At 39.2% G+C, this 26,816-nt stretch overlaps 4 protein-coding genes and 1 long non-coding RNA gene across 7 annotated transcripts; all 5 read right to left on the bottom strand.

Annotated features, from left to right (window-relative positions):
* Positions 1-101: 101 nt before the first annotated feature.
* Positions 102-3,040, bottom strand: LOC134007869 (OX-2 membrane glycoprotein-like). Its single transcript, XM_062447584.1, has 4 exons — positions 3,034-3,040; positions 2,594-2,935; positions 1,711-2,028; positions 102-1,213 (listed from the first exon to the last, which is right to left on the bottom strand). The coding sequence occupies exons 1-4, from the start codon at positions 3,038-3,040 to the stop codon at positions 1,167-1,169; spliced, it is 714 nt and encodes a 237-aa protein (XP_062303568.1). The 3' UTR covers positions 102-1,166.
* Positions 3,041-3,443: 403 nt separating this feature from the next.
* On the bottom strand, positions 3,444-6,011 carry LOC134007479 (uncharacterized). 2 transcript variants are annotated; one of them, XM_062446962.1, is made up of 5 exons: positions 5,801-6,011; positions 5,173-5,481; positions 4,855-4,978; positions 4,410-4,478; positions 3,444-4,284 (listed from the first exon to the last, which is right to left on the bottom strand). In XM_062446962.1, exons 1-5 carry the CDS (start codon positions 5,865-5,867, stop codon positions 4,278-4,280), a joined length of 576 nt encoding a protein of 191 aa, XP_062302946.1. In that variant the 5' UTR covers positions 5,868-6,011; the 3' UTR covers positions 3,444-4,277. The 2 variants fall into 2 exon arrangements, with proteins under 2 accessions (XP_062302946.1, XP_062302945.1); XM_062446961.1 differs by having other exon boundaries at positions 3,445-4,284; positions 4,436-4,478.
* Positions 6,012-6,211: 200 nt separating this feature from the next.
* On the bottom strand, positions 6,212-12,907 carry LOC134007588 (uncharacterized). The gene is made up of 10 exons (XR_009928061.1): positions 12,716-12,907; positions 10,684-10,784; positions 10,389-10,511; positions 10,068-10,244; positions 9,710-9,825; positions 9,459-9,550; positions 7,603-8,966; positions 7,285-7,408; positions 6,807-6,903; positions 6,212-6,640 (listed from the first exon to the last, which is right to left on the bottom strand). It is a non-coding gene; the product is annotated as an uncharacterized LOC134007588 (long non-coding RNA).
* A 131-nt stretch (positions 12,908-13,038) lies between these two features.
* On the bottom strand, positions 13,039-17,992 carry LOC134007582 (OX-2 membrane glycoprotein-like). The gene is made up of 11 exons (XM_062447154.1): positions 17,762-17,992; positions 15,563-15,901; positions 15,146-15,451; positions 15,004-15,036; positions 14,806-14,887; positions 14,574-14,642; positions 14,383-14,406; positions 14,121-14,153; positions 13,988-14,026; positions 13,744-13,806; positions 13,039-13,501 (listed from the first exon to the last, which is right to left on the bottom strand). The coding sequence occupies exons 1-10, from the start codon at positions 17,817-17,819 to the stop codon at positions 13,773-13,775; spliced, it is 1,017 nt and encodes a 338-aa protein (XP_062303138.1). The 5' UTR covers positions 17,820-17,992; the 3' UTR covers positions 13,039-13,501; positions 13,744-13,772.
* Positions 17,993-20,012: 2,020 nt separating this feature from the next.
* On the bottom strand, positions 20,013-26,811 carry LOC134007580 (uncharacterized). Of its 2 annotated transcripts, XM_062447152.1 has the most exons (13): positions 26,747-26,811; positions 23,556-23,894; positions 23,136-23,441; positions 23,002-23,034; positions 22,804-22,885; positions 22,543-22,614; positions 22,233-22,301; positions 21,507-21,545; positions 21,339-21,407; positions 21,004-21,036; positions 20,877-20,915; positions 20,671-20,696; positions 20,013-20,111 (listed from the first exon to the last, which is right to left on the bottom strand). In XM_062447152.1, the coding sequence occupies exons 1-12, from the start codon at positions 26,793-26,795 to the stop codon at positions 20,684-20,686; spliced, it is 1,143 nt and encodes a 380-aa protein (XP_062303136.1). In that variant the 5' UTR covers positions 26,796-26,811; the 3' UTR covers positions 20,013-20,111; positions 20,671-20,683. The 2 variants fall into 2 exon arrangements, with proteins under 2 accessions (XP_062303136.1, XP_062303135.1); XM_062447151.1 differs by having other exon boundaries at positions 20,023-20,696.
* Positions 26,812-26,816: the final 5 nt, after the last annotated feature.

Below are 26,816 nucleotides of genomic sequence, written 5' to 3'. Positions count from 1 at the left end.
AAGCGCGAAATTTGCAGTTCCTCCTCTTCCTTTTCGAAAGTGAAAGTAAAACGATACATTTTGTTTTAGTACAGTAAATATCTTTATTACAAAACTATTTTATACATTCATATGTCCATCTTACATTGAAGAATTTGCATTTTATGGATTTAAATGCACAAATATACATTTACAATGAAAACATTAAATATTTTTAAATATGAGAAGGAAAAATAAGGAGCATATTGCACATTAAAATATAAGATTATTACATAAAAGTAAACTACACTGTACTGAAATTTTTAGAAGAAACGTTAAGTAATAGGAAACTATACTTATGCAATGACAGTGTAAATAAAGTGCAAAAAGTGCAAATAATGTTGAGTATTGAATTAGAAATGATAATTCAACATTTTCAATAATCAACAATAAAATAGTAAGTTTGTCTCGATATAATCAAATGCTAAACATTTTAGAACTCAGATCTGAGGCGATAAGACAAAGAACTATTACATGTATTTGCCACAAGGGGGAGCTGTTCAATCGTTGTCTTGGTTACCTGGTTGAGGGTGACAGATGATAAACACCTTTTGTTGCCAGGCTGCATCACTGTCCAAGCAATGAGAAATTTATTCATCCAATAACCAACATTACGGAAGACAGATCATACAATCATTACTGTTGATATTATAATCTAATAACAAAAACACTGTAACTATCTTATCTGTTTTAACAGTAAATTACGCTACAGCTTTAACATAAGCTTAAGGTGGACTCACTTTATCATTCTATGATCTGTGACAGATTCCACTATTCATCAAAACGGTAATGATAATGGCATCACCAAGCCTTCAACAGGTCACTTTCAATATATCCCAACCATCACTCAGATACGTAAACTAGTTCATCTATGACTATGAAGTGGATTATACATAGGTTTGTTTATGTCTGCATCAGTTGTTAATTAGCAAAGCATTAACCCATAGTTATTTACTTATTTACAACTTGAAATATATCCACACAAAGGTACGTAAACACTATTATTAGATTAGTACATTCCACATCCAGTTGTATTAGATGAGCTGGACACATTTTTACACAATTCCTTTTGCTTTTACACAACATGATACAGATTGACCTTTTAGTATCCTCTTTGTGACATAAGAAATGAGCAAGAGAAAAGGAATTCAGAGGATGATTGTCAATACAATCACACCATGATACCGGCCGTCATCTGGAAAGTGAAACACAAGGTTCCAGTGAGGTGAGACAGCATTTCCAGTGAAGAGGGACATGGGATTGACCTGCTAGATAGTCAGTAAAGTAAGAGGCACTTCCTCTGGCTTCCCCACTCGGTTGGAAACTACCTAGAACAATCTGCTTGTTGGGTCATTATGCCTCAAATTGCTGCAATTAGTTAGTGAAAATAAAACCTAATTGCCCAGATAAGAACACTGTATTACCAGCATAGTACGTGCTGGTCATGATGCTGGACAAATTAGTTTACTACAATCATTTTACTGTACACTACCTGCAATGAAATGAAATGAAATGTACTGTAACTAAATAACAAACATATATTGTTTTTGTTATGTAGTCACAGGAATCATTATTACGTGATGAACTTCAAAGCACAGTATTGCTGTTCTAATGTCCATTGTTGAGATAGCTGTATTTCACTGACCCACTGTCACAATGTGTATCTGGATATGCATCATATACATTACATACCCTTGTCATTCTCTGTCTGCCCTTCATGGATGATGGGCAGCAGGATCCTCTCATGCTTTTGTCCTTTCGTCCCATTGTTTACAAGACAGTCCACAAAGCCCTCTGACTGTGGCGACAGGCGAAGAGTGAGGTTGCTTGTAGTGGTGGCTGTTTGGTCGCCATTCAAAACTGTTCTCTGGCTCGGCTCTGTGTAGGCTGACGTAGTCCAGGTGATTACAGGAGCTGGTTTTCCCTTGGCTGAGCATGACACTACAACTTCTGCGCCTGTCTCAGGATGATGGGGAGTCTGTGACTTTGCGGTTTTCACTTCAGATATACCTTCAGATAATATAAGAAAGAACGTGTTTAAGTGTCATCCGAATAATTAACAGCTTAGGTCATATTATTAGCTTAATGACCTACACTATGAGCATGCAAAACAGATGGGAAACTATTACTAATGAGTTCTCATTGCATTCTCTGCATCTATAAATGTTAGGCCAACCTTGGTCTATATATAGTTGGAGTATATTTCACTATCACTTTTCATTACGTACACAAACACAGACACACACACATAGCATGGATAGGTATATTTTACATATTGATTTTTTCATATATAACTTTCTATATAGCCTACCTATCCATGCACTTTTCTCACAATAAATGATTTAAACGTTAAAAATCATTGAGAAAAAAAGAGTATCCCTAACGATTAATAGAGAAGTTGGTTAATTCATTAACACACATCAAGCTCTAATTTAAACACCTGTTTTACAATATCGGCCCTCACAATTTACACTTTCAATTAAAGAGCTACTACTACGGTAATGCACAGCAAAGGCTTTAAATATCCGCAGTCAAATAAAACGGAACAGCGATTGTGCCCCTTTCAGTGAAATACCTTGTACAGTGAGGCAGGTCTGCTTCCGTATAGATCCACTTGGATACACATTAAAGCTACATATGTAGCAAGCCTCGTCGTTCCATGTTACGTTCTTTACGATTATAGACGTTGAGTTGAGAGATGCCTTGGTGAGAAGTACCCTGCCTTGGTGTGGGCTGATGATTTGCGTTCCAAATCGTTTACTAAATGTTGCCAAGTTCTCCACGGAGTCGTCTGAAAACAACCTCTGCCAAGTTACCTGTAGAACACCTGTCAAATCCGCGAAGGTGCAGCTGAACGATGAGTCTTCGCCGAAGACCGACGTCGTGTCTCCATTCGCCACGACGTTGACCGACAGTGCTGTAAAATTGCAAATGCATTTTTGCGTTTAATTGGCTAACACGACTAGCTTTATTTGAGAGGACCTATTTTAATTGGGCTTTATAAATGAACATTACCTAACATTTTGACTCGATTAACCAATATAAATGGACAATTACCTTTCGACAGTACGCAAAATAAAATAACAGACTTCATTCTTCGGCAGACTGTCCCATTCTATATCCTGTATACAGAAACATTGGACCTTTTAAATAAGTCAATCAAGAACGGAATTGCCCTATCACTGTGCCTTACTGTAATGGAACCACGGTATTTTCCCGGACAAACCCCTGAGTCAGAGCTTGTTGACTCACTGCATTATTTGATGAGGGTAGATTTATTGTCAGGTCATTGCTTTGGATGTCAAAAATGATGGTCAAATATCCCGTGACAGTGGTTTTGGGAATGTCGAGACTCATAATGAAACTGAACGCGTAACCTACCATGACAGACGCATATCACGTAATAGATACTTGAAAGAAACAGGATTAGAAAGCCAATTTGTTTGGAAAGTTCGTTTTTAATTATTTTGTCAAATTTTCTAAACATTTTGGAAGGTACACGAATACAGTATTGTGTCGTTTATATTCCACAATGTGTTTGGAGGCTAGATCCTGACCTCTGCAATTCTACATGGATAATACATACATATGACAGGGCTCTCAAGTCTCACGCATTCGCCGTGAGACTCACGCATTTCACCAATTTCTCACGCTCTCACACAACATCTTACAAGTATTTCTCACGCTGAGAAGTAAGGGATAACTTCAGTGTTCAATATGTAATGAAATTGGAAGACAGCCAAAGAAGTAATGTTACTGGCAATACAACGTTTTGTATATATCAATTCCCATCTGAAAGAAGGAAGTGATTCTGTAACTCAACTCACACAGCTACAGTAGCAGGAGAGGCCACACCATAATCTATGTGCCAGGAACATACAGGTTGTTCCTTGACACTTTAACTATGCCGTTCTGATCTTTGACTTTCTGCTGCACTTTCAATATATTCAATTTGTATGTCTTTTTTGTATATATATATATTTTTTTAATGTAAAAAGTATTACACTAACATCTGGTGGACAGTATTGATACTGGAGTAATTTGGTAAGAGTCACAAGAATGTACTGTAGTCTTTCCCATTCTCCTGAAAATGGTGTGTCCCAAGCCAGTGAAGCGGACTATGCTATGAGTCTAAAAGAGTTGTGACCATTGTGTATCTTGTATCAGTCAGTCATCATCAGCACAGGGAAAGTCCAGTTGGACAGTTGAGTACAGCCCATTGGTTGTCTCTATGAATGTGCTGTACGGCTCAATATCCTTCACCTCCTAAGAGACACAAGCAAAGCAGTCTTACTCATCAATCAACCAACATAACCAACACATTTCATGTATTCATGGGACATTAATAGGCTTAATCATTGATGCCATATACTGAAGTGCTGTGAAATTACTTGAGCTCATAAAGACAATGTTTTACTTGAAACTCTTTGGAAGGGACACAGTTTTTCTGGTGAAGTCTCCTTTTGGGAAAAAAAAAGATAAAAGAATGAACACAGTGGTAAATAATAGGCCTATGTAACAATGTCTCTACCACTGTTTGTCTGCTTCAAGGGGTATGAGAATGCTATTCTCATAACCGCTCTGACAAACTAGACGAGAAGTGAAAGGACTTATAGCGGTTAAGATTGAGATGGAAATCTATAACCTAACCATCTCTAATTGTATCTTAGCATGTGCATTGCATTTGAAACATACAAATGTATTTCCTGTATTAATGCAAGCGCTAATGAGTGGTCATTAACATAGCAAAATAATCTGGGGACTTTGAATCATGTTTACAGAATTAGTCGTCATTGTCATCTTTTTCTGTTCTTTTTGAGTGAGCTAATCTCTTACCAGAGATGTATTTTCTTTAGAGTTACTCCAACAAAGACAACAGCAACCATGGTCACTGCCAAGCCTCCCATCATCATCATCACATTAGGGTAGGGGCCTTCTTCAGTCATAGACGCATGAGATTCTGCGTACGGAAAGCAAAGTTTAGTGTTTTACACTATTTATGTTGATCTTGTTTGTCTCAGAAATAATCATTATCATCATAATGATCATATTACTGATAACTTGATGACAGACTGTACATTGTAAGTTGAACACAGAACGGAACACAATGCAATATCAGCAGTACATAATAACTTTAATCTATGGAACACTTACCGTTGTAAGAAACATTGATGTTTGTGATATTTGTTCCTCCCTGAAAGACACACTGACATTTGTAGTTCCCTTCATCAGATGCTGTTGGACGTGTGAAGTGTAAAAATGTTCCTTCCTTCTCTATGTGCATGGTGACTCTGGAGTCACATCCTGTGTGTGTTTCATTGTTGTCGAATCGATACGAAATTTTACATGTCCAATTATTCACTGTACGTATCTCACAATTGACAACCGTCATTTCCTCAAATGATGGGTGGGTGCATATAGGAGTGGAATTAGACATTTCTGTGAGCACAAAATAGAGAGTTTCTGTAAAAAAAAAAGACAAATTGCTGTTATTAGTGGGTGATGGGATAGACTGAGAATACTCTATGCTCAAATCATATTAGTTAAGTAAAATGAACTGAGCACTGATCCTTGATTATCTACTGTAGTTTTTATAGGCATTATCTGTGTGTTGCTTTGTTAAAAAGTGTCAGCTAAATTAATACTATGTAAAATATTTTCTCACGATTCTCGCTTCCTCAGCTAAAATGTATGTGTACTGAATCTACAGGAACAACAATGCATAAACACTTGCAAAGAAAATGCAGGGAACCATTCAAATGAAACTATTATCTGGACTTACCCTCAATGGTTGTGTACATTCCCTGCATTCCCAAAAGCACAACAAACCTGAATGCACTTTTCCACATTCTACCCAGTAAAACCAACTAACCAATATATTATTCTCTTGACCTGTCTGTCTGGATGTCAATTCAAAGTTTCAGGCTAAATATTGATGCTCAGAGCAAGTCACATTCACCCTTTAACAAGCTCTGTCTTTCCAAACGCACAAGGTATGGGTGGTGGCTCCGCACTGTTTCTTGTTTCCGACCTACAAAACACGTACAGCAACTTGTGCAGGAGGAAGTGGTATTTGATGTACTGAGGTTTAAAGCGTCTATGGATTATGTAAGTATATGACAATGGGGTAGATAGCTGTGCAGCCCTGGCAACTACTTTTCACTGCTCAACATGTTTATTTTCAGTTATAGCAACATTAGGAAACCACAATGTTCTTGGTAACTCAGATGAAGGGTGCAAAGTCACTTTTATTAATAATAAATTAGATAACATTGTATTTGTTCATTACAAATGTCACTTTAAACAATTTAGGTGGAACATGATTCTGTGAATATCAGAAATATAGATTATTGAGTGTGTGTGGGAGGGGGGGGAGTGTGAGCAGAAAACCAATATTGATAAGTAATGAAGTTGGAAGAGAGCCAAAGAAATAATATTACTGGAAAGTGGTCGGGAAGCAGACTATGGTAAGGGTCAAAAAGAGTTGTGACCAGTGTGTATAGTATTAGTCATCATCAGCACAGGGAGTCCAACTGGATGTCCAGTTGGGCAGTTGAGTAAAGCCCATTGGTTCTCAATATGAATGTGCTGTACGGCTCGTCGGCTCAATATCCTTCACCTCCTAAAAGACACAAGCAAAGCAGTCTCACTCATCATTCAACCAACATGACTAAGAATAAACACATTTTATGTACAGTACCAGTCAAAAGTTTAGACACATTTTAAATTTGTCCAAACTTTTGACTGGTACTGTATTCATGGACATTTAAAGGCATAATCATTGATACCATATACTGAAGTGCTGTGAAATCATTTGAGTTCATAAAGACATCATGTTTTATGTAAAACTCTTTGGAAGGGACACAGTTTTTCTGGTGAAGTCTCCTTTTGGGCAAAAAAAAGAAGAGAAAAGAATGAACACAGTGGTAAATAATAGGCCTATGTAACAATGTCTCTAGCACTGTTTGTCTGCTTTATGGGGTATAAGAATACTATTCTCATAACCGCTCTGACAAACTAGACGAGAAGTGAAAGGACACTCAACCAAAAGTAGGTCTTTCTCTATGTCTTCAAGGTGCCATCTCTAATTTGTATCTTAGCATGTGCATTGTATTTGAAACACACAAATGTATTTACTATATTAATGCAAGAGCTAATGAGTGGTCAAAAACGTAGCAAGATAATCTGGTGACTTTGAATCATGTTTACAGAATGAGTCGTCATTGTCATCTTTTTCTGTTCTTTTTGAGTGAGCTAATCTCTTACCAGAGATGTATTTTCTTCAGAGTTACTCCAACAAAGATGACAGCAACCATGGTCACTGCCAAGCCTCCCCTCATCATCATCACATTAGGGTAGGGGCCTTCTTCAGTCATAGACGCATGCGATTCTGCGTACGGAAAGCAAAGTTTAGTGTTTTACACTATTTATGTTGATCTTGTTTGTCTCAGAAATAATCATTATCATCATAATGATCATATTACTGATAACTTGATGGCAGACTGTACAATGTAAGTTGAACACAGAACGGAACACAATGCAATATCAGCAGTACATCATAACTTTAATCTATGGAACACTTACCTTTGTAAGAAACATTGATGTTTGTGATATTTGTAGTTCCCTTCATCAGATGCTGTTGGACGTGTGAAGTGTAAAAATGTTCCTTCCTTCTCTATGTGCATGGTGACTCTGGAGTCACAATTTGTGTGTGTTTCATTGTTGTCGAATCGATACGAAATTTTACATGTCCAATTATTCACTGTATGTATCTCACAATTGACAACCATCATTTCCTCAAATGATGGGTGGGTGCATTTAGGAATGGAATTAGACATTTCTGTGAGCACAACATTTTGAGTTTCTGTAAAAAAAAAAAGACAAATTGCTGTTATTACATTTACATTTAGTCATTTAGCAGACGCATTTACATTCCCCCCGAGGCAAGTAGGGTGAAGTACCTTGCCCAAGGACAAAACGTCATTTGGCAACCTTCAGATTACTAGCCCAATACCCTCACCGCTCAGCCACCAGACTCCTATTAGTGGATGATGGGATAGACTGGGAATACTCTGCTCAAATCATATTAGTTAAGTAAAATGAACTGAGCACTGATCCTTGATTATCTACTGTAGTTATTATAGACACTATCTGTGTGTTGCTTTGTTCAAAAGTGTCAGCTAAATTAATACAATGTAAAACATTTTCTTGCTTCCTCAGCTAAAATGTATGTGTACTGAATCTACAGGCACACCAATGCATGAACAGTTGCAAAGAAAATGCAGGGAATCATTCAAATGAAACTATTATCTGGACTTACCCTCAATGGCTGTGTACATTCCCTGCATTCCTAAAAGCACAACAAACCTGAATGCACTTTTCCACATTCTACCCCGTAAAACCAACTAACCAATATATTATTCTCTTGACCTGTCTGTCTGGATGTCAATTCAAAGTTTCAGGCTAAATATTGATGCTCAGAGCAAGTCACATTCACCCTTTAACAAGCTCTGTCTTTCCAAACACACAAGGTATGGGTGGTGGCTCCGCACTGTTTCTTGTTTCCGACCTACAAAACACGTACAGCAACTTGTGCAGGAGGAAGTGGTGTTTGATGTACTGAGGTGTAAAACGTCTATGGGTTCTATATGTATGTGACAATGGGGTAGATAGCTGTGCAGCCCTGGCAACGACTATTGGTTGGTCGGTGCTCTGCCCCTCAACGTTACATCCATGTTGCATACACAAGTCCAGTTCTCCATGGTCAGGTGCCGCTACTGTGCATTGTCCCCAGTGTACAACATGTAGAAAGCAGAGAACCCCAAGCCTGTCAGTGCTGTCAACATGGCTGTCAGTGCCGTCACCATGGCTGTCAGAACCTTCTGGGACCACAGGCATCGCTCCAACTTCTGCTCCAGCCTGGTGCTGCTGGCCAACATGTGCATGAGCTGCAGGGGACAGAGGATACAAGGAACGGGGCTCGTTCAACAACGCAAGACACAGCGGTTCAGATAGGTTCTCAAATGCTTTGACACCTCTGTATTCAACAATTGTTTACCTTACATGTCATTGTTGACACAGTATGTATTACATTTACATTTAGTAATTTAGCAGACGCTCTTATCCAGAGCGACTTACAGTAAGTACAGGGACATTCCCCCGAGGCAAGTAGGGTGAAGGGCCTCGCCTAAGGACACAACGTCAGTTGGCATGACCGGGAATCGAACTGGAAACCTTCGGATTACTAGCCCGATTCCCTCACCGCTCAGCCACCTGACTCCCTACATGTATTATATAAATGTCTCTATAGGATTAAGAGTATGGTCGTGTTTGAAAGAACAAAGTGAGAACCCAATACAGGCTTCATAACACACTCACACTTCATAAACACTAAATATCCTCTGAACAATTTGACGACAAGAACTGCTTGCACTGGTAACTCACATGGGTGCCCATTGGTCTCCTGTATTTTGGGCTGTTCCTAACTGGGCTGAGGGCAGGCTGGAGGCCTTCCAGGATGTGACATTGCAGCCTGCAGGTACAGACAAGCACTTTATCAGTGCACATCGGAGGTATAATTGTCTTTGGCGACACATACAAAAACAAACACTGTTCACATTTTCTACAAATACTTTAGTAGGGCACCTGGTGTTTGTGTTTTGTTCATCTTAATGAAAGTGGACAATCTCACCTGTGCTCCATTATTTTGTTTAGTTGGATGCCCTTCCAGAAGGAGGTCTGATCTGGACCCGTCCCACTGTTCTGCTCCATGTCTGCAGCCATGATCAAGAGGCGAGGGCACAGAAGCTGCACAGCCAATCAGAAGACATGCAATCAGAACCAACCGCAAATCAGAAATAATCTAGGACTAACATATTTTTTTGTATTGCATACGCAGTGTAGAACTTCACAGAGTAGGACTAAAGGGTTGAATGGGATAGATGAAGGACCTTCATGCAGGGACACCATGTGGCTAATGCAGAGATCTGTGGCTCACAGCTACTGTTGCCGGGCTTCATCCTGCACTTGTTTGGGGCTGTGGTGCATACCTAAAACCACTGAGGGTTAACTTAAAGCAGCTCTCTTGTGGTGGTTCAGTAGAAACAAGAAAAGGTCTGTTTGGGGGCCGGCCTTCACCGTGTGGCCAGTTTCCATGGTGACGTTACAGCCCAGTGAGAAGGGAAGACCCGCGATGGCGTTCAGACTGGAAGGGACGATCACCTCACCTGACACGTGATAAACATGTCCAACAGTGAGAAGGGACTTCACAGGATATCTCACCAATCAGGTAGAGGTATTCTCTGTATTGTTTTAGATGGAAAAACACAACAAAGAAGCTAATCCAAAGGAATTACTCTTCTGAAACACACCTCGAGTCAAAGACGTCACCATCACCAGGATCCAGAGCTGCAGGCCTCCAGGCAGGGCAGATGAACACATGTTTGGCTGCAGGACATTCATTAACGCTTATTCAGAAATGGACATCCAGATCACTTCAGAGAAAACATAAATTAAGATGGACATGTACTTGCTTGAGAAACATACAGTCAGATTATTATTCGCTCCAAACTGCTTTGTGTATTTATCATTTGCAGTGTATCTCCATAATTCCCTAAACTGATCTGAAGGATGCCAATGCGGTTAGATTCTAACTGACAGACTCACCTTGGTGGTTGTCTGGTGTGTCTGGCTTGTCTTTGCGGTCTTCTTCAGGGTCAGTGCTGCGATGGCATCCTTCTTCTGGCACACCTTCTCTGTAGCCGTGGCTACGCCCAGGGATCAGATAATGACACGTTGGGAACATGCTATTTTCTCAGTCTTGTTATTGTCTTTTTACTGATATCAGCCCTTGAAGATGAACGTTATAACAGCTTCCTGCTGTGGGAGCTTGTGTTCTGAGGTGGGTCACTGCAAGCTGATCTCACTGGTCAAGCTCTGCATAAATGATCACTCAGGTATATTTTTTCTGTATATTTTCAACATTGTGTGTCTGGAATGGAATGCAAAATGCATGATTGGAAAAATGTTTACGTGTATTAAATATATGTTATGTCTATGAATGTGAAGAAAAAAAACAAAAGCAAGGAGGATGATGGTGAAATATGACATAACGTGTTATGAAAAGCATTATTAGCAAGTTCAACTAAACCACGTGGCTGTGAAGAGTTAGAGAAGGGCAGAGTGAAAGCAGAGCACAGCACACTGCACCAGCGGTGGCCTCTAAGTCACAATAACTTGGGGTCGACACCAACGGCTATCACCATGGTGACTTAACTCCTCAACAACAAAAACAAGAATGTATAAGATTGATCTAATGGTTGCTAAGTCCTGGGATGTTTCATATCTGCCCCCCGTCTAGCACCCTACCTACAGACCATAATCACCTGGAAACACTGTTTGACGTCTTTGATGTCTAGACTGCACCGACCCCCACAATTTCAAAAGGCACATTTCTGAGGAGCTGAATGTCTACGTTGTAAACAGTAGCAAAGACATACAGTAACGTAACCATGTTCCAGTAGAAGCTGTCATTTATCATACCATGTTAAGTTAGGCCTCACAGATGGAGATGAATGCACAGTGACAGGGCTACTGTAAGAACAATGATTCTGTACTGCAGTGGAGAGGGCTAATGTTAGCCAAGCTCAGCGGTTGGGACCCTATATGAAAAATAAGCTTGTGGTTGTGCCCCTGTGTCCGCCTTGCCGGGAAATCCACTTGTTGTATAGTGACAGTGGGAGGCTTCAACAGTGCCAGAGAAAGTAAGTACCTGCCGAAAAGCTGCCCTGAGATCAGATTTCGGAATCTAAATCCAAGTGCTTTAAGTACGGAGTTTGAGTAAAACTGATCTTAGATCATATGTTAAGACTGAAAAGTAGCCTCATGCCAGACCAGAATTTAACAGCAGAGCTTGAAGGGTATTTTATGGGGTCTTTAACAACATGAACCATCTGGGTTCAAGTGTGCATCCTGCCCCTGTTGGGATAGATTTCAAACAGTTCTGCTGTTTTTCCACAAAGTAAAACAACTAAAAAACGACACATTTACATGACTGATCATGAACAGGACGTATAGGTAAAGCATAGCTGTCTTGATACATAGTTAAATGTAAAGACGATAGAGCCTCTTCCATGTCCGTCTACTTCAAGGCGCAGTCAGATCATCATCTCCTGAACCAAGAACAGGTCTGATGACTGTTTCTAACTGTTTGTGGTATTAATTATTACGGTTACACTTGACAAACTACATCAAGGTGCACGACAACAAAAAACTGTCACTTCAGAAAAGCCATGACCCTTCAAAGGCTTCACTACTTCACTTGTCACTTACTACTGGTAAGGAAACTCAAGGGAAAATCTATGTGCAGGTGTCCATGCAGTTATATATTCAACAGATGCTGAGCTCAGTTTTCCTCAACAAAATGTGAAGATCTGATAACAAAAGGTCCCATCTGTTTTACAATTAGACCGCAGAAGAGGAGGATAGGTGTCATTGTGATGTTTCGTTAGTTGCGGACGACATACTATTTGCTGTATCCTGCAACAAACAAACAAACTACAAAGCATGAAAACTAAACTTACATATATTTCTGAAAAACGTGTTATCAAAATGAGTACGCACTATACTTTTAATAACATAGCCTATTATAAAATAAAAATGTAAGACCAAAAGTTGTCTTCATTTAACAGTAACTTACACGTTAGGTAGAGCATGCAGGCGGATTTTGATTGGCTTACGATCACGGTAAACAGCGCAAATGGTAAGTCTCAGTAAAATCAATTTTCTAAAGTCTTAGCATTCTGGTGTAACTAAACAATCTGGCGGGTTTAGGGCACACCGCCTATTGGCAGCGTCAGAGGAAGCGCACCTCATTTACAGGACGGGCCCAGAGGTCTCCAAGAAAAGAGTTAGATAAATGATGTTGTTATGTTACACAATGGTGACCTCTGGTGGTAATTTGCAAAGTTTGTTGAATTAATGAGGCAGTACATTTTTTGTATAAAGTCGTAATAGAAAAAAAGCGTTCAGCAGGCTTTTAATCAAATTTACAGTGACATAAAAACTGAAATAACGTTGACACTTAAATTACATATAGTTACTTGTAGAAAGTCATGGATCTAAATTGTATGTATTAAATCAGTCAGAACAATGTCTGCTTTCAGATGGTTCACCTCAGGTAGCATACCACCAAACATAAAAAATAAACAAGAACAAAATGTATGAGAATTAATTTCTGATTTAGATCACAGCAACTCAACAATTTCTTTGCAATGTACTGTAGTGTCAGCACCATCTCTCTGGCTCAGTGGATTTATCACATCAGCAGGAATAAGTCTTGTTTAAAAGTTCCTGAAATGAAAAAAGAATTAATCATGAACAGCATGCATCAACAATAAGATCTGACTGCACCTGATTTCTGACTGCATCTTTAAATACTCTTACCATTCACCATTGTCATTACCATTATCTTGATTCATTGAGACTGTAATAGATAAAAATATACTATATGATTAATTCATTAAAAGTTGTGTCATCACAACTGCATTATTCTATGCATGATGAGTGACTTACTTTAAAAAGGATCAAAATGAATTGAAGGCAAATATTATGTGTCCATTGTATTCATTATCAATATGTTTTATAGTTGTCATGGTGTGTCATTTTGTATTATACAGTCCTACAAAGTCCATGGGGGTATTAGTATTGGAATATTTAATAAATGACCTTTGGCTGCAATATGTCCCCAAACAAGCTTAGCTTGAATCCTTATTAAACTCATTGAAGAGACTGTAGAAAAGGAAAATCAAGTATGTTTATTGTTCATTCATGGGTGTTAAAGGGACTAATCAAAAAGTGGTACAACTTAATCAGTGCAAGAATGTAATCAGCTTGAATACTGAAGCCAAAACACCATTCACTTTCTATTTTAATTAAATAAAGCAGATAAAATAACGAGATGGCAGCTTACTCTCTTTTGAAGTTACCAGTCAAACTAGGGGATTGTGTTCTGGAAAAAAGAACATTTATTAAGTAGTTACACAAATGTGTGTTGTAATAAAGCAGTAATAAAACAGTTGACAGAATCAATGAGGATGGCTTACTTATTTAGCAGCATTTGCTGAGTCAAAGTGTTGCTGATAACAAAAATAATTACAAGAATGAAAACCTTCAAATGTATATATAATACATAGACAGTATTTTATGTATCTGAAGTTACAACATGCCGTAAAGTGTTAATGTTACAGCATGTAAAGTACAGATGAAATGCAACAAAGCACCGTGTAGTGTCACTCTTTACATGATATAATACAGTAAACTGTATCCTTATAGTATATCAGCAGTTGTATATGCTGGCATACTTACTTTCTATGTGGAGTGGTAATGGTTCTGGGGGAATAAGTATTAACCATATTAGAAAAAGAGCCAAAGCACCTGTTTTACAATTCAAAAAGGCACTGACATTTGTCAGTTAATGAATCCACAAAATGATATCCTTAAATCATCGATAATTTCCTTGTCAGGACCACTAAATGCTTTCATTCATCATGACTTACTGGGTTCTTGGCGTCGCCTCTTCAGAAGTGCGTATGTTTTCATCCCTGTCAGAGATATTGGAGGACTGGCTATGCAAAACAAACCAGATGTAAAGTGAATGCAAATGTTACCCTCTGACCCCAGGTTTCATCACTGTATGTAAGAGTACATTGTCTGAGAGATGTATTCAGTCATTTACATTTTACTTTGTATTGTTATCTTGCTAAGCTAGGAAACAATCCCTTTTCTTACCTCTTTTTCCACAAACATACTAAAACCAGTGTGATTAGAACCACTAAAGAAAGTGCTGCACACACAGATATAATCACTAGGTCTGTGGACACAGACATAAATGAGAGATTAAGGTAATGGTACAGTACATGTAAGGGTACATTACAGCCGGTCAATGGGTTAATTAAACGGTCAACAATGAAACATGACAATACTTACGACTTCTCTCTGTGACCTCATCCACATGTTCAGCTGACCAACAAAAAAGAACATAAACGTGAACATTGTGCTACTTTTCAACAGATCCCTTTACTTTATGTATATGTGTGTAGTGATAGAACATGACATCAGCTTATCTTACATGGAACAAACGCTTGGTCAGTTGCTGTAATCAACATGGACGCCTCTTTGCTGGCACCCCCTGGGGACTGTGATGCCACACACCTAACCAACGTGTCTTGGGCCACTGTCACCCTGCCGGTTGAGGTGACAGTGATGGTTCCATTGGGGTGAGGAACGTGGATAGTGCTGGAGTTTAACAGAGGGAGATGTTCAGGGATTTCCCACGTCACAGTTGGAGCAGGCCGTCCAGTGGCAGAGCAGGAAACGAATGAGTCGCCATTGGTGTTGTTTGTTTTTGTTGTGAGGAGACTGGGTTCATACAGCTCTATGGACCAACAACAAGAACAGTGGTGTCAATGATTGTATAACTCAAATGTGTAAAACTGATATTAATGATGAAGACAGGAAATGTACATATTTACAAATACAATTTTACCATGAACTTTGATACAGTGCTTCTCAGAGATGTCTTCGTATGGGTAGATGATAAACTGACAATTGTAGCAACACTCATCCTTCCATGTCACATTCCTGATAACAATAGAATTGTTGTGCAGTCCAGGGTTCCTAAACTCTACCTTCCCCTTAAAAGGAGAGTTGATCACAGGACCATGGCGTTTATTAGAGGTGCCCACATCTTGTTTAGTCTTTGCACCTTCTTTATTCCACGTGACTTGAAGAACCTCCAGCTGTTGCATGAGCTTGCAATTAAGGACTACATCTTTTCCAAGGTTAACAATGACTTCATGACGAGTTTCCACTGACTCAAGGTACCCTGTATGAAGTTACAGAAACAGTCATACTAACCATTCAAATTATTAAATTATGATGTCAACAATAATTAGTGCCTAAATAATTAAGGACTTAGGTATTATCATGCCAAATGATCTCTCATCATAAGTCATGCACAGACATCCAAAGGTTTTCGTATTAAGAGAGTGAAGACTATACTGGAGATAAAGGTACTAGGTCAGGAAAATGTAAATAGCATGTATTCACTAGCAGCTATTGTTATTATTATTACTTCATTTGCAGATTCAAGGTCCATTTTACAAGAGGGGTACACAAAACCACACAAACATAAATACATACAGACATACTGACTACCACATATTACATAAAGGGAACATACAAAACATACATACATACATACATACAAATAGCTTGGCACAATAATTAAAACAGGTACAGATGTGTGTTCCAGTGTTTCCAGAGTTGGGAGGTATATCTGGTATCACTAAGTGCAGGGTTGGTTAAGACAGTTAAAATTGTATTCTTTGACTGTTAATCGGCACATGAATCTGTACATAAAATTCCTCAGCACAGCATGGAAAGTGGGAACATTACTCGTCACAAACAAATGGCTAGCACTGGTCCATCTTGGACACTTACACAGGATTTTAAGTGCATTTAACTTTTTCAGTACACATATGAAATTTGCATGCCAGCATATTTGCTTGTCTATATAATTTACAGCACTGGCGCTGTATGTCATCATCGTCACAAAAATCATCCCTGATGATGTGTCCCAGGTATTTTTCTTTAGCAACTATGTTTAGCTCTTTCCCTGACAAGAAAAAAGAGGGAAAGCATAGCTTCCTGTCCTCCTTAGTTCTGGCAATCATTACAACACTCTTTTTAACATTGAATTTGATGTCATACTGTAGTCCAGTGGTTATCAACCCTGGTCCTCAAGTATCCCCTGTCCTGCACGTTTTAGATATTTCCCTGTTCCAACACACCTGATTCAAATGAATGGTCGTTAGCAGGCTTAACTAGATAACGACCCATTTATTTGAATCAGGTGTGTTGGAGCAATTTTATAAACAGCTTACCATGATTAACTCGGTCAAAAAGTTCAAGACATTGTTGAACCATGGCTTTTACACTTGAAAACAAGTTTTTTCAACGCATATAGACAAATCTGTGCCATGTTTCTTTTTAAAACCAAATTGATTGTCAGTGTTTTTTGTATAAATTGTTGTAGTCTATCAAAAAGAATTTGTTCTGACACTTTAGAGAGTATACCCGCTAGAGCGATTGGCCTGTAGTTTTCTATGCTTGATACCTTACAGGTTGTGTCCTTAATAACTGCCACTAATAGTACAGGTAACATAGTCAGACAATATGCCATGTGCTAATAATCCAGAGAAACATATAGCAAGTAACACTGAGATTCTATGGTTAGGGTTACACCTGCATACTTCAGGTGTTCAGCTGTTATTTGGTCAAGACCACACACTTTGTTCACTGCCAATTTCTCAATAGCATGACACACTTCATCAGGTCTAATGACCACGCCATCATTATTAATGACATCACCAACCTGATATTCAGCACTCTCAACACAGTTAAAAATCTCTCCAAAATGTTTCCCCCACAGTTCAGCAATATTTTCATCCCCAGAGATCCCATCAATGCTGGATGGCAAAGGTATCTTGCCATTTTTGCTAACCTTCACTTCCTTCCATAATTCATACAAATCATTCTGCTGAAGCTTTCTGGACGTAGAATTTGCTCTCATCATCTGCTCATTACTTTTGATAAAGCGTACAGCATATTGAAACCTGGCATTTGCCTTTTTCTTATGTTCAAACACACAATACATTTTATTTTCAAAGACAAATCAGCTTACCTAAGCAGAACAAAAAAAGACACATGTGCTGCAGGCATTGTGAGATTGTCACGGCCATGGCCGTGCCCCTTACATGTTCAGTGCACTCCTTGATTGTCTGTTATCATTGCCTATGTCTCTGTGACTGGTTTTCAGTTCTTGTTAGTTGTTACGTGCACGCCTAGTGGCGGGGTGTTAGAGGGAGGTTCATATTCCTTTCTCGGGAGTAACTTTTAATTATAACACTTTAGTGGCGCGGCGGCCCTGCACATGGTGGTGATGGAAAGGGGAGTGGGACTATGCCCTGTGTCCTGATTGGGGCCCAGGTAATCAGGGGGAGGGGTTTAGCCTTTTTGAACTCCAGGGAGTCTGTTTGAGGGCGGATGTAACCATCGATACCGACCGGTTGTCTCCTGGGTTTCTGGTTCCCATCTGCTTTTGTTTCCCCATTGCTGCCTATCCACCTTTATTTGTTTAAACGCTGTTCTTAATGTACCGATGTATATATACATATAAACTGATCAACTACCAACCGGGAACAAGCTGTTCGCCAAACGGAACGGCGGCTTGAGCGGTCCCGGAGACCGGGGTGGGAGGAAAATCAAACTGTTCCCGAACCCCGTGGGGAGGAGAGCCACAACATCATTGCCACCAACAAAACTCAGCAAAACGTGTTCTTGCTCTGGCTTCAGCTTATGGATATTCGGCAGCGTTGCCACAACGGACCGAATGGCTTTGCTCGCATCTTTCTCCGCTGCCATTACGGAACTACAACACCAACTAGCACACGACAGCCATTCCCTCTGTTCGCTGATTGGCCGGTAGAAAATTAACCGGAGACATCTGACTTACTTACCTCATGGCCAGACCTAGTACAGAAGCAAAATCTAAATTGAGCGGAAGTACGTAGGAGGGCAGAGCCAGGCTACTACTAATATACATTTTGGCAGAAGATAGAGCGACACAGTTGGCCGGTGTTGTGCCACTCGATGTGTTTGCACAACCACTATGAAGGGAGTTGTGTACTGAATGTAGACAAGAGAAATTGACACTCAAGTATCGATCTCATCACGCCAGTATCAATCAATCAATAATGATAACGTTGGTATTGAATTGGCAGTTGCCTCCATCTCCTCAGCTACAGCCAAAATGTCGACCACTGTAGCATGCAATATTTCATTAATTGAATCCGCACTAGGTGCTGTCATCTTGAATTGAGGCCGATATATGCTTCTCCGTTTTCCAAAAAACAGACACATGGGAATGCCCTCCTCTACGGGGAGGGCAGTCCTTTGACCGCCATTGCTGTAAGTTTTTACAATTCATATTTCAGATAAACAGTACATGTAAATCAGCAATTGAATTCAAATGTGACGAGAAATGGGTAGTGTAGTTGCTGAAAATGTGCGTATTTTATTGATGAAACAGCTCATTTGTAAATTTGCTCCGACTTTTCGATAACCTAGCTAGCATCGCAGTGCAACGCCATCTTTTCGATAACCTAGGTAAATAAACACTCGACGACGACTTACAAAAAAACGTTGCGCCACCTACTCTTCTGGCGGTGAATTGTTTTCAGCACCCACAACCTACGGAGAACCATAAACGCAGTCTATCCGTCCGTATCCGTCCGTATCCGTAAAGGGAGTCGGAGACGCATATTGTGGCCTTTAGTCAAAAGCAGTCGATTCAAGTTGAACCATCGGAGGCTTTAACCCGCCCCCTGACTTGGTGACAACAGATTTATTTTTCCGTAGCAAATTACACCGTGGATAAATGAAAGTACAAATAAATGTGAACTGATTAAATAAATATATATATATATATATATATCTACATGTAACATTTATATATTTAATGTCTAATTTTATTATATAATTATTTAATTATTCAAGTATTTGGACATTTAATTATTTAGTTTTGGCCCAGGAAGCGCAACTTATTTACAGGACGGGCCCAGAGGTCTCCAAGAAAAGTTAGATAAATTATGCCGATCTGGTTAAGTTGCACAATGGTGACCTCTGGTGATAATTAACAAAGCTTGTTGGAGTAATGAAGCAGGATTTTAATCAAATTTACAGTGACATAAAAACTGAATAATGTTGACATTTAAATGAGTTACTTATAGACAGTCGATCAAATTGTATGTATTCAATCAGTCAGAACAATGTCTGCTTTCAGATGGTTCATCTCAGGTAGCATACCACAAAACATAAAAATTAACAATAACATTTTTTATGAGAATTTGATTTGATTTTTTATTTGATTTATGAGATTTAATTTCTGATTTAGATCACAGCAACTCAACAATTTGATCGAATGTACTGTGTAGTGTAAGCACCATCTCACTGGCTCCGTGAATTTATAACACCTGAACATATAGAAAAAAAAGAAAATTATTTATCTTCTGACTGCATCTTTAAATACTCTTACCATTTATCATTGTTATTACCATCATGTTGATTCATTGAGACTGTAATAGACAATAATACACTGTATGATCAATTCATTGATCAGATGGCTGAGTAGTGAGGGAGTCGGGCTAGTAATCTGAAGGATGCCAGTTAAATTCCCACCCGTGCAAAATGACGTTGTGTCCTTGGGCAAGGCACTTCACCCTACTTGCTTCGGGAGGAATGTCCCTGTACTTACTGTAAGTCGCTCTGGATAAGAGCGTCTGCTAAATGACTAAATGTAAATTCATTAAAAGTTGTATTATCTATCGATTTAATTTTGTCATCACAACTGCATTGTTCTATGCATTATGACTTACTATAAAAAGGATCAACATTAATTGAAGGCAAATTTTATGTCTCCATTGTATTCATGAACAATATGTTTTATAAATTATTACAAAGTCCATGGGGGTATTAATATTGGAATATTTCATAAATGACCTTTGGCTGCAATATGTCCCTAAACACGCTTACCTTAAACCCTCTTTCACTGAAAAAGTCTGTAGAAGAGTAAAATAAAGTATATTCATTGTTCATTTATGGGTGTTAACAGGACTTATCAAACAGTGGTACAGCTTAATCAGTGCAAGAATCAGCTTGAATACCGTAGCCCAAAATACAATTCACTTGCTGTCTTAATGAAAGAATAAAGCAGATAAAATAACAAGATGGCATCTTACTTTCTTTTGTAGTAATAAGTCGAACTTGGGGATCGTGTTCTGAAAAAATAAAATGTATTAAGTTGTTGACAAATGTGTGTTGTAATAAAGCATAACAGAGCTGACAGAATCAATGAGGATGGCTTACTCCTTTGGCAGCATTCGCTTAGTCAAAGTGCTGCTGAAAACAAAAATTATTACAAGAATGAATACCTTAAAATATAACACAGTAAATTGTATATCCTTACAGTATATCAGCAGTTGTATATGCTGGCCTACTAACTTTCTATGTTGAGAGGTAATGGTTCTGGGGGGAATTAGTATTAACCATATTAGGAAAAAAGCCAAAGCACCTGTTTTACAATTCACAAGCGATTTCTAGTGTTGTTCTTTAAAAAAGCCCTGACATGTCGGTTACTTTAATGAATCCACAAAATTATATCCTTAAAGGACCACTAAAAGCTTTATTTCATCATGACTTACTGGGTTCTTGACGTCGCCTCTTCAGTGGTGCACATGTTTTCATCAATGTTGGAGATATTGGAGGACTTTCTGTGTAGAACAAACCAGATACAATCAGCTTGAATAATGTAGCTCAAAACACCATTCAATTTCTATCTTAATTAAAGAATAAAGCAGATGGCAGCTTACTCTATTTTGCAGTTACCAGTTGAACTAGGGGATTGTGTTCTGGAAAAAGAACATTTATTAAGTTGTGTGTTGTATTAAAGCATAACAGAGCTGACAGAATCAGTGAGTATGGCTAAATTATTTGGCAGCATTTGCTTAGTCAAAGGGTTGCTGATAACAAAAATAATGACAGGAATGAATACCGTTAAAAAAAAAATATATATATCTGAAGTTACCGTCACAGCCACAGCCGTGCGCTCGTTTTTTGTTTTTGCCCTGCCCTAGTGTTAATGCGTCTGTCATTGTCTTCACCTGTGTCTTGTTGAGTGGTTTCAGTTCTCGTTAATGTTATCGTGTCCACCTGTGTCTTGTTTGGTTCTATGTATTTAGGTTCCTGTTTTGTGTTCAGACTTGTCTTGTCTTTGCTCCTGTGAGTACCCTGTGTGTTTACCTACTATTAGGCAAACTGTCCTGCGTTTGGGTCCTACCCCACCACTAGTGTTGTTTTTGGGGGCCTGTTTTAATTTTAGTTTTATGTGGAGTGGTAATGGTTCTGGGGGGAATAAGTATTAACAATATTAGGAAAAGAGCCAAAGCACCTGTTTTACAATTCACAAGCGATTTCTAGTGTTGTTATTTAAAAAGGCACTGACATTTGTTGGTTAATGAATTCACAAAATGATATCCTTAAATCATCGATCATTTCCTTGTCAGGACCACTAAATGCTTTCATTCATCATGACTTACTGGGTTCTTGGCGTTGCCTTTTGAGGAGTGCGTATGTTTTCATCAATGTTGGAGATATCGGAGGACTTTCTGTGTAAAACAAACCAGATATAATCAGCTTGAATAGTGTAGCCCAAAACACCATTCACTTTCTATCTTAATTAAAGAGTAAAGCAGATAAAATAACAAGATGGCATCTTATTCTCTTTGGCAGTTACCAGTCTAACATATATTAAGTTGTTGACAAATGTGTGTCATAATAAAGCATAACAAAGCTGACAGAATCAATGAGGATCAGGACCACAAAATTCTTCCATTCATTATGACTTACTGGGTTCTTTGCGACGACTTTATAGGAGTGCGTATGTTTTCATAACTGTCAGAGATATTGGAGATGGACTTTCTGTGTGAAACAAACCAGATGATGTCACCCTCTGACCCCAGGTTACATCACTGTATCACTATGTAAAAGCATTGTCTGAGAGATGTATTCAGTCATTTACATTAGACTTTGTATTGTCTTGCTAAGCTTTAAACTTGACTGGCTTAGTTAAACATAATTTCAGGGTAAGGAAACGATCCCTTTTCTTACCTATTTTTCCTCAAAATCACTAAAACCGGTATGACTAAAACCACTAAAAGAAACCATGCACACATTGATATAATCACTAGACCTGTGGACACAGACAGAAATGAGAGATTAAGGTAATGGTACAGTACATGTAAAGGTACATTACAGCTGGTCAATGGGTCAATTAAATGGTCAAATATGAAACATGACAATACTTACGACTTCTCTCTGTGACCTGATCCACCTGTTCAGCTGATCAACAAAAAAGAACATGAACATGAAAATTGTTTAACAGACTCCTTTACTTTATGTATATGTGTGTAGTGATAGAACATGACATCAGCTTATCTTACATGGAACAAACGCTTGGTCAGTTGCTGTAATCAACATGGACGCCTCTTTGCTGGCACCCCCTGGGGACTGTGATGCCACACACCTAACCAACGTGTCTTGGGCCACTGTCACCCTGCCGGTTGAGGTGACAGTGATGGTTCCATTGGGGTGAGGAACGTGGATAGTGCTGGAGTTTAACAGAGGGAGATGTTCAGGGATTTCCCACGTCACAGTTGGAGCAGGCCGTCCAGTGGCAGAGCAGGAAACGAATGAGTCGCCATTGGTGTTGTTTGTTTTTGTTGTGAGGAGACTGGGTTCATACAGCTCTATGGACCAACAACAAGAACAGTGGTGTCAATGATTGTATAACTCAAATGTGTAAAACTGATATTAATGATGAAGTAGACAGGAAATGTACATATTTACAAATACAATTTTACCATGAACTTTGATACAGTGCTTCTCAGAGATGTCTTCGTATGGGTAGATGATAAACAGACAATTGTAGCAACACTCATCCTTCCGTGTCACATTCCTGATAACAATAGAATTGTTGTGCAGTCCAGGGTCACTAAACTCTACCTTCCCCTTAAAATGAGAGTTGATCACAGGACCATGGCGTTTATTAGAGGTGCCCACATCTTGTTTAGTCTTTGCAACTTCTTTATTCCACGTGACTTGAAGAACCTCCAGCTGTTGCATGAGCTTGCAATTAAGGACTGCGTCTTTTCCAAAGTTAACAATGACTTCATGACGAGTTTCCAATGACTCAAGGCACCCTGTATAAAGTTGCTGAAACAGTTATACTGACCATTCAAACTATTACATTATAATGTCAACAATAACTAGTTCCTAAGTAAGTACTTATAAATAAGTAGTCATTAAGTATTTATCATCTGCCATCCCTCATCCTCAGTCATTCACAGACATCCAAGTGTTTTTGCATTAGGAGAGTGAAGACTAAATTGTAGATCAATCAGGTTAGTTTTACAGTTTTTCTCCATTGCTTTGGCTCAATTCTTGAAACAGAAATGACATTCTCAAAGCTCTAAGTGCATTTGGCAAAATAGCCTATATGGTTCAGCACAAATACATAGATCACCTTCAAAAGGTCATATCTCACCCAAAACAGTTAACTCATGCTTCAAAACCAAATCATTTTCTCATATAAATAGTCAGTCCCCCCAAAATGAAAATTTCCTTCTCGATTGCTTTGGCTCATCTCTCGAAAAAAAGAGGAAATTCTCAAAGCTTTAAATACATTTGCCAAAATAACCTAGATGGTTCAGCAAAACACCATGGCACACCTGCAAAGGGTCATCTTTCTCCTAAAACAGACAACTCATCAGTCAAAACTAAATCCTTTTCTCATACAAATAGTCAGTGCCCCCAAAATGAAACGTCCCTTTGGCATTGTGTAAACACTGCAGGTCAAAATTATTGTTTTTTTTTCCAGTATGGCAGTGGACCTTAAAAATATCCCTCATGTGCACTGTGCTACAGTTACTGTAGTAGATGTTTTCTTTCCAGAATACTATGTGTCTTCAATCTACTCAGACGCTCCCATGTTACCCCGTTCCTCATCTCCCTCCACTGGCTTCCCATCACGGCCCGTATCAGATTCAAGACCCTGGTACTGACCTTCCGAGTGGTGAACAGGACTGCACCCGACTACATCAAGTCTCTCCTCCAGCCTTACACCCCCACCCGCCACCTACGGTCTTCTTCTGACAACTGTCTGGTGGTCCCACCTCTCAAGACGCCCGCTCCCAACCCAAGCGCTTCTCCTGTCTGGCCGCCCAATGGTGGAATCACCTCCCCACCTCCACCTTCAAGAACTATGTTTCTTCCCATTGGCACTTATTTGCTTTTCACAATGTATGCTTCATGTTTTGGCTACCCACAATGTTTTTGGGGCTACCTCATTGTTTATGATCATTAACCTTATGCACTTTTGTAAAGTTCTCTCTTGGAAGAATAGTTCTCTCTTGCTAAATGAATAAATATAAAATGTAAATGTGTATCAAACAGAAAAAAGATTACAGTAATTCAAGAGTAGCCTACAAGGTTTCACATCACATATTGCACTCACACTGCTTTGGAAATTGTTACTGTAATTGCCATACATTGTGGTTACTGTAACATGAAACGTGTACAGCACAATATAATGTCATACAATAAGCACATCAAAACTAACATTATGTACAACCTACACTACCAACACATACAGTAAGAAAGTAAAGCAAAGTTGGAGTTTCACTAGTTGTCGTCCTCACTCTCCTGCTCATCCTCACGCTCCTTTCTGTCTGGCCATAGATTTCATCGACATTACATCTGATGTTCTCCCTTGCGATGCAACAGGGGAAGAATCATTGTGCATGCCGCAACCATCCGCTACACTGATCTGCTGTTACATCTTCACAAGCAGCATCCATTGCCTGGAGCAGGGACCTCTGGTTTTGAGCCTGATGTTCATAGACCCTCCACCTACATGCAGAAAAAAACTCCTCGATAGGATTGAGGAATGGGGAGTAAGGTGATAAGAGAACCATAAGCATTCTTGGATGGGCAGTGAACCCTGATGAGTGGGCCACGGTGGAAGCTTACATTGTCCCACACAATGACAAATGTAAGCAAGTGAGGCCCTACCAAACCCCTCTCATGTAGAGGGATAAGATCGGAGTGCAGGTGGTCCAAGAACACCAGGTGCTTCTGGGTATTGTATGGGCCAAGACTGGGAATGTGGGTGACTACACCATTCTCTGAAATGGCAGCACACATGGTGATGTTGCCCCTGAGCTGGCCTGGGACAAGCTCTATATATTTGATGGAAGCATTTATACTCCTGGATAGCTCCTGTCAGCTAACTAAACTTATTGTGTGATTGGTAATCGGATGTGTCCCCTTGTTTAGTAAACTTCTAGTTGCACCTGACAATGGCCGGGTTTCCCAGATTCGTTAAGAAGCTCTTAACGCTAAGAGCTTCTTAGGAGCGTTCTAAGAACGCTCTAGAACGCTCTTAGAACGCTCCTAAGAAGCTCTTGGCGTTAAGAGCTTCTTAACAAATCTGGGAAACCCGGCCAATGACTGTAACCAGTTGATCCAAGAGATCCATATTACAGTATATACCATGATGTTTTTCATGGTATTATGTGCCTGAAAGATTTTGACAGTGGAGTGAACTATTGTGCAGGTGATGATGTACACAAGGAAATTATGCCAATATGTTTTGCAGCGAATAACCACTTGACTGAGAAGCAACAGTCAGTTTAGACCAGCAAGATATATTCAATTGGTAATTGGCCTAACTGAAGGCAATTGTACTTAACCATTTCAAAGATGTGCTCAATCATTTGAAATTTGTGCAAACTGTAGGCAATTGCACTTGTCATTTACGAGGATGTGCTAATACAATTGCAATTTGATTAAAGGAATGACAAATTCCAATCGTTTGTGAACAAGTGCCCAGTGGTTTGGAGGTTTGCACGTGTTATTTTGAGAATGTCATTTCTGTTTCGTGAAATGAGCCAAAGCAATGGGGAAAAACTGTAATAGCATATTAAAACATATATAAAAAAAATATTCACTAGCAGCTATTACACAGTACATTTATTAAAAGAAATCAGCTTACCTGTAGGAAAGAGAAGCAGAACAAAAAGAGACGCATGTGCTGCAGGCATAGTGAAATCGTTATGTGCGCG

The sequence above is a fragment of the Osmerus eperlanus genome, chromosome 21, assembly GCF_963692335.1.
Source record: "Osmerus eperlanus chromosome 21, fOsmEpe2.1, whole genome shotgun sequence".
NCBI classification, from domain to species: Eukaryota; Metazoa; Chordata; class Actinopteri; order Osmeriformes; family Osmeridae; genus Osmerus; species Osmerus eperlanus.
This window is presented reverse-complemented; position numbering and strand designations above follow the sequence as displayed.